This window comes from Cystoisospora suis (genome assembly GCF_002600585.1).
Source record: "Cystoisospora suis strain Wien I chromosome Unknown contig_186, whole genome shotgun sequence".
NCBI lineage: Eukaryota > Apicomplexa > Conoidasida > Eucoccidiorida > Sarcocystidae > Cystoisospora > Cystoisospora suis.
In genome coordinates, this window is record NW_027152988.1 from 90950 (window position 1) to 104084 (window position 13135).

Consider the following 13135-nt stretch of genomic DNA (forward strand, 5'->3'; position numbering starts at 1 on the left):
GAGGTGAGATAGAAGGAACGAAGAGGAAGAGGAAGAAATGAAGAAGGAGATGAACAACAGCAAGAGCACGATGACGATGCTAAAAAAGGATTCTCCATTTCCTCTCCACCAGATGTCTCTTGTCGTCGATAAGAAGGTTAAGAAAGAGAAAGAAGAAGAAGAGAAGGGACAGAAACAAGATAGAGAAGAAGAAGACCGCGGTAAGACAGGAGAGAAAGATACAGACATCTCTCTTTTTGCTGAACAAGCGAAGGGAGAGGAGAGAAAAGAAGAAGGAGAAGGAGATGATCGAAAGACCTCCATCACTCCTGCCAAGAGTCGAAGTGATAATAGAAGTGCCCTTGTATCTCTGAACAGGCCCGGAGAAGAAGAGGAAGAAGTAAGAAAAGAGAGAAAGAATGAAGTCGGTTCTTTCCGTTCGCCGATCTTCCCATCGTCATTAGCAACCATTGAGGGAGGTGAGAAAGGAGAGAAAGAAGAAAGAAGAGAAAGAGGAGGAGGAGAAGAAGAAAGGGTAGTCGGTGTTGTAGATAACCCAAAGGGGGAAGGTGATGTAGTGGTCTTACGTAGAAGCCAGAGGAGGCAGATAAACTCCCGAACCAAAAGAGAAGGAGGAGTAGAAGAAGATGGGCGTCATGCTCTACTTCAGAGAAGGAAAGATCAGAATGAAGAAGAGAAAGAGGAGAAGGAGATAGGCATGAAAGTTTCTTCTTCCTCTTCTGGAAAGGATAGCGGGGGTACGAGAGGAACAGATGATTTAGGAGAGGTGACCATAGAAGATCTGCTTCATCACACCCGTCATATCAAAACGATGAAAGAGTCTTCTCTTCTCTCTTGTTCTTCCTCCTCCTCCTCCTCCTCGTCTTCTGCTTCTGCTTTTTCCGAAGTCCCAGAAACTCCGAATAAGGAGAGGAAAGTCATCTGTCCCTCTCTTCCTCTTCCCCTGTCTCTTCCTGGAGAGGATGAAAGAACAGGTAGAGGAGAGAAATCGAAGAAAGATGGGACGGCTTCTTCTTCCTCTTCCGATGATAGGTCTCCTTCTACTCATAGTAGTAGTGGTAGCTCTCCTGGGACACCAGCCACTCCTAGCAGAAGGACCACAGCGAGAGGATGTATCAGAGTGAAGGGAAGGAGAGATCGAAGAAGAGGAGAAGAAGCGATGAATAGATTTCCAGAGGAAGAAGAAGAAGGAGGCGGGAGAGAAGAAGAAGAAGAAGGAAAGAAGAGAAGAGAGAAAAAAAGAAGACTTGCGAGTGACAATGGACAAGCGACAGGAGGCAAGGTAGAAGAAGAAGAGAAAGACACGAATAAGCAAGAGAGGACCGAAAGAGAAGAAGAAGAAGAAAGAAGGTCTGACAATATGAGAGAGGGGGGTGAGGGAGGGGGAGAACAAGGAGGGAGAAGAATAAGAGGAGGGAGAGCAGGAGGAGGAGAGGGAGAGAGCGGGAAGAAGAAGAAAGAAGATGCAGAAGAGATTCCGTTCTTTGATAAGAAGAACAGAGAAGATCATAACGAAGATAGCTCTTGTCTTCATAGCTTGGTCGTGAAGGAGCGAGGAGATAAGGAAGTCTTAAAGGAGAAGGAAATCCTAAGAGCTCAAGGAGAGGAGGAGCGGAAGGAAGACAGAAGAGCTCTGACTTCACGTATGACGGACTCTCTTTGTTCTAATGATCATTCAACTGGTAGTTGTGGTCAAAAGAAGAAAGAGGGGGAAAAGAAAAAAGAAGAAAAGAGTCAGAAAGGAGGAGATACATCGAGGGCGAAGACGGATGGTTCTTCCTCGGTTTCATTACCAGTATCTTCTTCGATATCATCTCTCCCGCCTGTTCTTTTACCTTCGATTCTTTCTTTCTCTCCTTCTTCTTCTCTCTCTTCTCTCTCCCCCCCATCATCCTTACAGCCTTCTTCTTCTTCCCCTTTGCCTTCTTCATCTTTCTCTCTTTCTTCTTCTGTTACCGCGACTCCGTCAAATTTAGTTTCTAAGGAAGTCTCGCCTTCTCATCCTGCGGTCACTGCCTCTCATTCATCTGATGCTACTACGACTACTTCTTCTTCTTCTTTGTATGATGCGTCTTCCTACTATCTTCCTAAGAGAGGCCGAAGAGAAGAAAAAGAAGAAGAGCGGCGATCGCCCTTGGAAGAAGAAGGAGAAGAGACAGGAAGTCTCTTGCTAGGTAGAGAAAGAAGTTATACGCCATCGTCTCTTACGGGGATTGATCCCAGTACCTCCTCAGTACAGAATGACGTAAGAGAAGATGAACAAGAAGAAGAAGGACGACTCGCTCTGCTACCTTCGAAAGGAAAGAAAGAAGGAGGGAAGGAAGAAGAACAAGAAGAACAAAGAAGAGACCAACCGCAAGGGGTTAAGAAGAGGGATGAGCCTTCTTTCGGGTGTATAGACACCACGAGTGTGAAACCCAAAGATGAAGGACGAGGCAGAGCAAAAGGAAGAGGAAAAGAAGAAGAACAAGAAGGAGGCTTGAAAAAGAAACAGCATGCATCGATCATAGAGGCATCTTGTTCTTCTTCTTCTTCGTCCTCTCTTCTTTCGCAAACTCTATCACAGCAATTCGACTTCCGTAGTGACTCCGATTTCGGTGAGAGACACTCTTCACTCTCTCCTCTTTCATTTCTTCTTCTTCTTCTTCTTCCCCCTCGTCTCGTGTCTCTCTCTCTCTCTGTATCTGTCTTCCTTTCTCTCTTTGGGACTCTGATAGCACTTGTTTTACCTGTAGGAACACCAGATAGACATAGAGAGATCAAGGACAGACAGATTATCGTAAACACAGAGATAGATCAGTTTGTCACAGAGACCTTAAAGTAGATAGATACAGAGATAGATTGAAGAAAGACAGATTGAAGTAGATAGATAGATAGATGGATGGATAGATACTTGATCTTGTAGATGAATCGGATAGAGAAAGGATGTCCACACAGAGAACATGAACGTACCGTTAGCTTGCAGTATCAGAAGACGTCTTTCTTTCTTTCTGTCTTTGGGAGGGGAGCATAGTCTTTTATGTGTCATGTAAAGGTGCTGTATGTACACTTGGGATATGCTACCGAAAGAACGAGGAAGTCGACGCCTCTGATTTGAAGACTTTTCTTTTCTTGAGCTCCTTCATCATCTCGCGACTTTCAATCAAGAAGAGGCAACTTGGCGAAATTCGTTGTGCGGGAGGTGTAGTAGAAATGATCAAACTAGAGGTAGATCATAGGTTATACGAAAAGGAAGAGGAACAAGAAGAAGATCCGTAGTCATATTGTCATATCACATCATAAAACGATCCACTATATAATGCCCCGGTACACACCTCCACATATACGTACATCCATATGTATACATACATACATATAGAGAGAGAGACTGTGGGGAACAAGGGACATATGAATCGTTCCCCGGAGGGTTTGCGTTTCTTCCATTGTTGTGCTATTGAGTGACTTCCGTCTCTTCTGTTCTTTTCTTCTTTCTTCTTGTTTAGAGAATGAAGAAGATAATGAAGAAGAACGCCGCGTTCTCTCCCTACACCCCAGTCCGTCTTCTTCTCGTCCTCCTTCTTCCTCTTCTTCTCCCACCTGTCGCTCGCCTACTCCTAACAGTAGCACGTCTTCTTCTTCTTCTGCTTCTTTTTCATCATCTTCTTCTCCTTCTCCTCTGTCCGATCTCATCCAGCTAGAAAGAAAGAGAACAGGAGAAGAAGAGATAGAAAGAGACCAAAGAAGAGAAGAGTTTTCTTCTTCTTTTTCTCTTCGAGGCATCCCTTTCTCTAAGATCCGTTCTTCTGATACTTCTACACACGAGCAAGAAGAAGAGAAACAAGAGGAAGAGAAAGAAAGAAGTTCATTAGGCGCCCTCTCTCCCCCTCTTCTTAACCATCATCCACGTCGTAAGCGAGCCAAGAGAATGAACTGGAACATGCTCTTAGGAGAGGAAGAAGAGAAAGATCTACTTCTCGAAGGAGAAGAAGAAGAAGAGGACGAGGACGGGGAGGAAGAAGAAGAAGATGAAGAAGATGACGATGAAGATGAAGAATACCAACAAGGACATGATGAGAAGATGGAAACCAAGAAGAAATCGAAGAAGAAAGAAAGTTTACTTGCACGGGGGAAAACGAACAAGAGAAGAGAATTCTTAAGAGATTCAGAGCGTTCCTATCTCTTAGCGCAACTAAGTCGGAAATTGACTCTAGGTGTGAAGGTCCCAGGCGTTGCTTTTCATAAAGGCATGCAAAGCTGGGCAGCCACATGGAAGGATGCCAATGGAAAGTAAGACCCAATATATCAAACATAGTACAGCTTGATAGAGACATACAGAGATAGAGTCAAATAGATAAATAGAGAGATAGATAAAGGATTGATAGAGAGAGAGAGGTTGCAGAGAGAGAGAGAGATAGAAAGAGAAGTAGATAGATAGGAAGAGAAGTAGATAGATGAAGAGATAGATAGAGAAAGGGAGAGGGGATTGAGAACGAAAGGCATGGGAAGGAAATCCTTCATAGCTATAGTCATGCCCACCTCATGTATAGATAGAGTTACATAGATATCTAGGTATATTTATGTATAGGCTAAGTAGATATGTATATATGTAAATAGGGTGTGTATGTAAGAGGAGCTGTGATAGACATTATGAGAGACATAGGAGGCGAGAAGTATTGATGGTCTCACCCTGCTCAGTTGCGAGAACGTGCACAAGTATCTGTAAAGATATCAAGAAATCAACGGATAGATGTCTATTTATAGACAGGGCATATGTAGATGTATATACATGTCGTCTGTGTCTCTCTCCGTCTATATACATGTATATATCTGTGTATCCTGGTATACCTGGATCGATATATGTATATACATATCTCTAGCCATGTAGGTGTATCATGTGACTGTTCATATGCGGAGTGTATGTGTATCTCTTCCTCTTATCCTTCCCGAAGTGTATGGTTTCATCCTCCCTTTGGTATGTCTCTGTCTGTTTTCTCTTTCTTTCTTTCTTTTGGACTCACTCTTTCTTTCGCCGTATCTTTCATTCTTTCATTCTTTCTTTCTTTCTTTCTTTCTCTTTGCTGTTTTCTTTCCCTTCTTGTTTTGGGCTGTAGATCGTGCTCAAGATACTTTCGATGCTCTCGGTTCGGTTTTCGCAAGAGCTATCACTTAAGTGTCCTTACGATTCTCCAGCATGCGCCCGAGGACTTCGCTAGGAAAACTTTCAAAGCCTTAGAAGATATCAAAAAGATAAGAAGATCTCTACGTCATTTCGATTCATCTTCTTCTGAGACTGCCTCAGCGATATCGTCTGGTGTATGTACACCCGGAAACACTGGGAGTGGAGGTGGTGCCTTGCCATGCCCCTCATCTTCTGGTTCTTCTTCTTTACCTTCTCTAGATGAAGGCGGAAGGAGAGAGAGAGGAGAAGAAGAACTTGGGGGAGGGGGGGAAGAAGGAAGAGAGAAGAGTAGAAGAGATTCAAGAGGAGAAAAGAAGGAGAAAACCGAGGCGATCGGAACGCTTTGCTGCTCAGGGGGAGGTACGAAAGCTCTTAGTCCATCTGATGACGCTGAGAGGCTTTTAAGCAAAGACGAAGACAGGAAAAAGAAGGTTAAGAAAGAAGATTCTCCCGAGAATCGACGGCTTCTTCCTCTTATTCGAGTGAGCGATGTAGAAAGAAAGGAACATCAAGAAGAAGATAGACAGAGAAGAGAAAGAGAAGGAGAACTTTGTGTCTCTAAAGAAAAGAGTGATGATCCTGAAAAGCTTAACAAAACTAAGTGTTGTTCTTCCTCTTCTTCTTTCTCATCTTCTCAATCTCCTTCTGTCCAGGTCTCCTATCCTTCTCCTCATACAGAGGAAGCAAGTCGTCGTCTTCGTTATCGTCGTCTTCCCAACTCTTGTCAAGATCATCCTAATACCTATCTGACGTTCTCTCCTTCCTCATCACATAGAAAGTCATCTCCCTCTTCTTCTCTTTCTCCTTCTCCTTCTTCTTCCTCTTCTCTTTGTAACGCCAGTACAGCCCTTTCATCGTCTTCTTGTTCGTCAGCAATCTCGATTCTTCAGGGAACTCATTCTCGCCCTTCATCTTCTTGTTCTTTCTCAACTCCGTCGCCTACGACGGAAAGAAGAAAGGGAGAAGATACGGATTTTCTCACGGGGAGTAGAGTCGGTGAGGCAATGAAGAAGCAAGAGGAAGAAGGAGCATGTCGTGCTATCCATACAACGGCAAGTAGCAGAACAAGAAGAAGAGGACGATCGACCGGCCTCTCCTCCTCCTCGTCTTCTTCTTCTACGTCATATGTCACCCGGAGTGTCGAGGGGTCTCCATTCTTATTGTCTAGAGGGGGGGGGAGGAAAGCGTCTTCCGGAGAGAGATCAAAAGACCGAAAGACAACTACAATAGTGGGTGAGAGAGGTTCTTCTCTTTCTTATTCTCCCTCATCTCTAAGAGAAGAAGAGGAAAGAGAAGAAGGACAACGAAGAACAGCATCATACTTCAAGATACCTGACCAGGTTTCCCAACAGATCTCTTCTTCTTCTTCCTTTATATCACCTGTGTCGCCTACATCACGACAATCTCTTAATCAGCATCATTCTCGTAATTTTCTTCCCTCTTTGTCTTCCTCTTCTCTTTATCAGCAACCTTCTTCTTCTTCTCTTTATCCTCACACGTCTTCTTCTTCTGCGTCTCCTTCTCCCCTGTCTCCCTCTTCGGCCCACACACAGGTTGCTCCTTCTTCTTCTTGTCTTTCTTTTCCTGGCGTTCCTTCTCCTCAAACCAGCTCTTCTTCTCCCTCTCTGTTGTCTCCTTCTTCTTCTTCTACCTCCAGCTCGACCTCTTCTCCCACTGGATATGGCGTGCATCACCATGACACGAACAAGGGAAGAGAATCGAGTCATCATGACCACCAAAGACTCTTTTCTTTTCCTTCTCCATCTTCTCTGTCGGCAGGTCATACATCCCTGTCTTTAGTAGTAAGAGATCAAAGAGAACCCCCTGCTGCGACTACACCCCGAGTGTCTCTACAGCGTGGGATTGTCCATGATCTTCGTAAGCCTCAGCTGGGATATTCTCATCGCTATTCTAGGCTGCGTCGTCCCTCTTGTCAAGGAGGAGAAAGAAAAGAAGAAGAGGAGGCGAAGAAGAAAGAAGAGAAAGAAAGGAAAGTCGAAGAAGAAGAAAGGTGTCTACATGAGGAAGCGACGAAGGTGTCTTCTCTCCCGTGTGAAAGAGGAGGGAGAAAAGAAGTAGACGGAAAAGAAGAGATAAGGAGCTTGGCACTGAATGAGAAGAAGATCTCTTCTTCTACTAAGGAGGAGGGAGAGACACCGAGTAAAAGTTCTCCTTTACCGAGTCATCAAGATTCAAGAGCTGAAGGGGTACCGCTGTTATCTTCTTCATCTTCTTTAACGTCCTCTTCATCGTTGCAGGTATCTTCTTCTTCTTCTTTGTCCTCTCCTTCTTCTCCTCCTTGTTCTTCTTCATCTTCTCCTTCGTCGTTAGAAAGAGACCCACGGAAGAAAAGAAAGTTGAACGTTGCCTCCTCTCGTCATCTCAAGACTTCTCCTTCTTCTCACACCTCCTGTGTTCTTCTCAACTATCATTCTTCCTCTACTACCATGGATCCATCAATCTTTTCTTCTCCTCTCTCTCAACCTTCCTCTTCTTCTGCTTTACCGTCTTCTTTATCTTTAGATATTCCGTCTTCTTCTCCTTCTCTTCTTGCTTCCTCTTCATCTTCTTCTTTAGATCTATCGTCGTCGTCTTCTCCTTCATCTCCACCTGCCCCCGTGGCGCTCATGCCGAGGAAGGGTATTCTCAAGAAACCGAGCGCTCCCCTGAGACTCCAAGAGAGAAAAGAAGACGAAGGAACAGGCGTGAAACGAGGAAGAGAAGGAGAAGAACAAGAAGAACAAGAAAGAAGAAGAACAATAGAAGATGATCCAACGAGGAGTTGCTCCAGAGCAGGAGGAGGAGAAGTCACTATGACAGTGGAGATGAAGAGATCTGTGAAGGAGAAGGAAGGAAGAAGCCCCCCTCATAGAAGGACTCTCCCTGAAAGCAGTCGCAGCGCTGCTGATATGAGTCAGACGAGGGGTGGGAGCAAAGGAGAGAATGCGGAAGGTGACGACAGCATGTCCAAGGATTCCTCGATGGCGACAAGTATGAATGGAGAAGAATCTGAGAATAGCTCTGATTCCTGTAGTGTATCTGATAAGAAGAAGACTTCCAGCAGTAGTGGGAGCTCTAGTGGATGTGATAAGACAACGGGTGCCGAGCTTCTCTCTTCAATAGACGCAAGACAAGTCCGAGCAGAAGGAGGAGGAGGAGAAGAAGAAAAGAGTAGAAAGAAGACGAGAATGACGACGAAAAGAGAAGGTGCTCTCGTCGACGTTCACCGCCAGCATAACGGGGTGACGGAAACGAGGAAGAAGAAGAAGACGCTTCTCCCTTCTCCTAGCGTCCCAGCTCTGATGAACCAAACTACTCTAAAGGAAGGAGAAGGAGAGAAGAAGACTTTGTCGTCATTATCTTCTTCTTCTTCCTCTTCTTATTCTTTCATCCCATCATCGAACCCTCCTATGGCCACGACGACGCCTAGTCCTATAGCAACGACAGGAGGAGTGTCTCCACCCCCTCCCTGTCCTTCTCTTGTTTCTCTTCATTCGTCTCATCCTTCTCCTTCTCATTATTCCTATAGCCAAGACACTCCTCGTGAAGGTCTTCTTCTTCCTTCAAGTCCTCCTACATCATCATCTCCATCACTATCATCCTCGTCACCCGTAGCCAACCATAAGACTCACCTTAGTTGCCATGGGAGGAGTACACACTCGATTTCGACTACTCCTACTACACCTCCTCCTAATTCAACGACAACGATTGCTTCGCCATCTGTGAGTCTCAATGCGGGGCCTGGGGGGATACCTCCTCCTCCTCCACCTCTTCAGACTGTCATCGCATCCTATTCTTATCCCTATCCTCCCCAATCTTATCCATCTCAGGTTCAGTCCGTCGTCCATGTCAACAATCCTCTTTCTAATCCTTCCTTACCTCATCCCTCACCTCCGCCCTCTCCTCATTCCCATCTTTCTTCTTCTTCTTCTCATGCGTCTCTTATTTCTTTGTCATCAGCTTCTTCTTCACAGCAGGAGCAGAAGCCTGGTCTACAATCTCAGCAACTAGGACGACTACTCCGACCGTCTCTTTCAGACACTCACCCTAATAGTTCTAGTAGTGACGGCCATGTTAGTAGTCGTAGTAGTATCGCCGCCGCTAGTCCATCCAGTTGCAGTATGAGTAGCAGTAGTAGTAGTGGTGGGATGGGTAGTAATTGTAGTGATAGTATGAGTACTACGACTACTACTATTACTACTGCTAGCAGTAGTAGTAGTAGTAACTACGTGTATAGATCTCCGTCTATAACACTTACTCCGGCTATCATTAGTAGAAGTCTTCTTCCCTCTTCTTCTCCTTCCCCTTCCCCTCGTCTTCATCATCGCGACCTCAATCCGCCTGTTCATAGTCTACTAGATCAGAGCCATTCCCATCATCTCACTCATTCTCATCCAACTCTCGCTGCTACTCCTACTCCTACCAATACTAGCACGACGGTGTCTACTGCTACCTCTGCTTCTCATCCTGATCCTGCCATGAAGAATACAAACACACCCATGCCGATGATCATGGTGATGAGGCCCTCCTCCTATCAGCCTCATCATCATACTGCTCCTACACCTCCTCCTGTCGATACTTCTACTACTCCGACTCCGAGTAATAGTCATCGTAGTAGTAGTAGTGATAACAACAAGACTAGTAGTCCTAACAGCAGTAGTAGTAGTACTGAGGGCAATAATGAAGCCATCATGAGGGTCCTGACTCCGTCGTCTTCATCTTCTTTGCATTACGAGCTGAGGACGAATCCCCAGATACGTCACCATTCGTCGCATCCTCCTCCTCCTCCTTCTCCTTCGCATCATCCTGTGGCTCAGCAGCAGGAGCAGAATGACGTGACGGCAAGTCACAATTCTGAGCGCCCCCCTCATCTTGTCACTAAGAATCATACCAGCCACACTACTACCACTCCTACTACTACTACTACGACAATATCTGCTACTACTAGTACTAGTACTCCTCCTACTCCTATTGCTACTACTAGTAGTAGCAGTAGTACGATCAACAGTAGTAGTAGTGGTATGGGACTGGAGGAGAGTACGAGGAGTTCAGTGACTGGACGACGACCGAGACGAGCAGCTGCTGAGAGAATCCCGCGAGCATCCTTTGTGATGAATTATGGCGAGCCACCTCATTTACATAGACATTTCTCTTCTTCTTCCTCGTCATCTTCTTCTTCTTATCATAATGGAGATCTTGTGAGTAGTCATCATCATCATCCAACGACGACGTCTTCAGGAAGAAGAAAGTAAGGCGAAGCGGGGGGTGAAGCCAACGTCCCTTTCTGTACGCTCTTGTTTTCTCATCTAGGGGAGAAGTCTAATGAACAGTAGGAATAGGAGTAGTGCCAGTCTTCTTTCTTCATGGGCGCTTTCTCATGTATTTGGACTACAGCAGTGAAACGTATGTATGGAATAATGCATCGACTTCTCCCGTAGTACATTCTTCTTCTACGGGAAGGCCCCCAGCTGAGAAAGAGATGAGAGAGGAGGAGATGAGGGATGTGTGTGTTTCACAGGGAAGCAAATGAGTTTGTACGAGTTTGGAACAAGACAGAAAGCAAGAGAGAAAGCTCGCTATGTAGAGGAGAAAGGAAGAAAGGTCAAAGTGTACAGCGGGAGAGGTGAGAGAAGTAGGTAGCTGGTTTGACGTGCGTGAAGAAGACTCGTGTTTCTACTAGAAAGAAGATCATCATCATCATCATCAAGAAGAAGAAGAGGCTTACATGTCCTAAGGATAGATGATCGGATCGTCTGCAGAGAGAAGGGATAGATAGAGGGAGAGAAGAATGTTGGTTGTCTCACAGACATCTCCAAGAATGAAGAAGAAGAAAGAAGAGAAAGAAGCTTCTTCTACTTTACATGAAAGAGAGATTTTCTTCCTTCTCTTCCTTTTACTTTTTACTCTTGCTTGTTCCGTATTCACCATCACCGTCCATTCATGATTCCTTTTCCGCAGTCAGTTTTCTTATCTGAAACACAGCGAAACTGGTTTTCTTTCTTGGTTGAACTTTCTTTCTTTCGTCTTCCTTATTGTTCCTCTTCGTGCGGCATCCACGTGTGTCCGTTCCTTCTACTGTTACTCTGTGTGTAGTAAACCTTTCAAGAAGGCCGGCTCCCCCCTCTCTGGAGAGGAAGATTCCCTAAGACTATCCATCTGTCCTTCATTCTAAGCTTCTTTGTTTAGTATGGAAAGAAAGAATATTGCTTGGGTGAAAAGAACATTCATTTCTCATCTGCCTGTCTTTCAGGGTCTCTCCAGATCGATCTGGCTGGCTATCTCCCTGAAGACTGCTGTCAAACAAACCCGAGATGTATCCCACATCTCTTCATTGATCCTTCAGAAGACTAGAGAAACCTTGCTTTTTCTATTAATAGGATTACAGGGTGACTACTCGACACGCCTTACAGACATGTATCTATCTGTCTCTAGCCTGTCTATCTCTCTACCTACCTCTCTTTCTATCTTTAATGTATCTATCTCTAACCTATCTATCTATCTTCAGTCGAGAGACTCATGTCCGCGGATCTGAAGTATAGATCTGGTGTGTGGTTGTCGAGAGGGAGCTGGTCGATGCGAGCGAGAGCTTCCAGTAGACTGGCGTACAGGAACAGGCCGGACCTAACTGCAGGGTTTAGGATGTGTTTCGCCGGAGAGATAAATATGAACGATATGAATGGCTTGTGAATGACACTGTCTTGTTTCTTGACAACAATAAAGAAACAGGAAGTCTTATGAAGCCCGATTGAGAGAAAGGGAACGACTATCCCAAACCACAGTGAAAAGATATAGAATGGACATGCATATATGCATACATAGGTAGGGCTTAAGGATCATAGGTACGTATTCATGTCGATAGAGCGACAATCAATCACGAAACTGCGAGGTGAATGGAACAAAAAACCTCGAGAAAAATGAACGATATGCATGGCTTGTGGACAACACTTCCTTCCTTCTGATAAATAACCAACCAATCATGCGAGATAAATGGAACGGAACACCCCAACTGTCCTTCTGAAGTTGATTGATATCAGGCTTTCATCCTTTGATCGATAACAGGCTTTCATCCTTCGGTAGCCGCATGCGCGCCAGGCCTGCGGAACTGCAGAAGAGGAACGCACAGATTGAAAGCAACTCTTCAAATCACCCCAGCCTGACCTGCTGGACAGACAAGGCTTGTCAGAAGGCGAACTAAAAGTACACCACTTTGTTTAGCCTCTTGTCGACTTACCAAAACTCGCCGGCGTTCATCTTAGGCAGCGAGTGCTCTTTTGACGCACTGCTGGAGGGGAGCCTTAATATCTTGCAGCCACGCTGGCTCCGAGAGCTCTTTCTCCGCACGTGAAGCCTCCGCGGGGGGAGACGTCGTTCTCAGGCTCTTCTTCGCTTTAAGAAGCCATTCTGTACTGTCAGCTGGTTCGGCAGACGGAGAGACTTGACGGGGTTCACCTCGGGTAGAGCAGCAGCTCACCTTCCTGCTTCCTAAGCCCGGCAGATCGCCATGCTGGCAGGGCAGGCGAGGAGGGCTTGTGAAAGGGTACGCGTACATCTTGCTTGATTCAGAGTGGAACAGCACTCGAAGAGAAACGAAACAACCTATACAGACTGAAGAAAAAGGAAGGGACGGAGTGCTATGACCCAAGGCTAAGGCAAGGAGCACTTGGGGAGATGAAAAGGAACAAACAAGCTAGAGTGAGCAGATAGGCTAATTGGGGAGCGATGAGGCAAAGGCCGATCGACTATAATATGGAAAGCTAGATAGAATAACGAAGAAAGAAAATCTTGAATGATACGCCGCAAGGCTGGTCTAGTGAAAGGATCACTTGGAGGAGATGAAAAGCAAAAAACAAGCTAGGGTGAGGAGGCAGGCTGATCGGGGCGCGATGAGGCAAAGGCCGATCGACTATAATAAGAAAAGCTGGATAGAATGGCGAAGAAAGAAAATCTTGAATGCTATGCCACAAGGCTGGTCTAGTG

At 45.5% G+C, this 13135-nt stretch overlaps 1 protein-coding gene across 1 annotated transcript; it reads left to right on the forward strand.

Moving 5' to 3' along the window:
* Positions 1-65: 65 nt before the first annotated feature.
* On the forward strand, positions 66-11447 carry CSUI_000477 (uncharacterized protein). The gene is made up of 3 exons (XM_068060711.1): positions 66-2597; positions 3483-4266; positions 5091-11447. Exons 1-3 carry the CDS (start codon positions 71-73, stop codon positions 10408-10410), a joined length of 8631 nt encoding a protein of 2876 aa, XP_067927303.1. The 5' UTR covers positions 66-70; the 3' UTR covers positions 10411-11447.
* Positions 11448-13135: the final 1688 nt, after the last annotated feature.

Excerpts from the sequence above, each read along its gene's own strand:
- CSUI_000477 (XM_068060711.1), top strand. The coding sequence starts at position 71 with ATGACGATGCTAAAAAAGGATTCTCCATTTCCTCTCCACCAGATGTCT. Across the intron at positions 2,598-3,482 it reads CCGTAGTGACTCCGATTTCG|AGAATGAAGAAGATAATGAA; the intron begins GTGAGAGACACT and ends CTTCTTGTTTAG. Across the intron at positions 4,267-5,090 it reads TGGAAGGATGCCAATGGAAA|ATCGTGCTCAAGATACTTTC; the intron begins GTAAGACCCAAT and ends TTTGGGCTGTAG.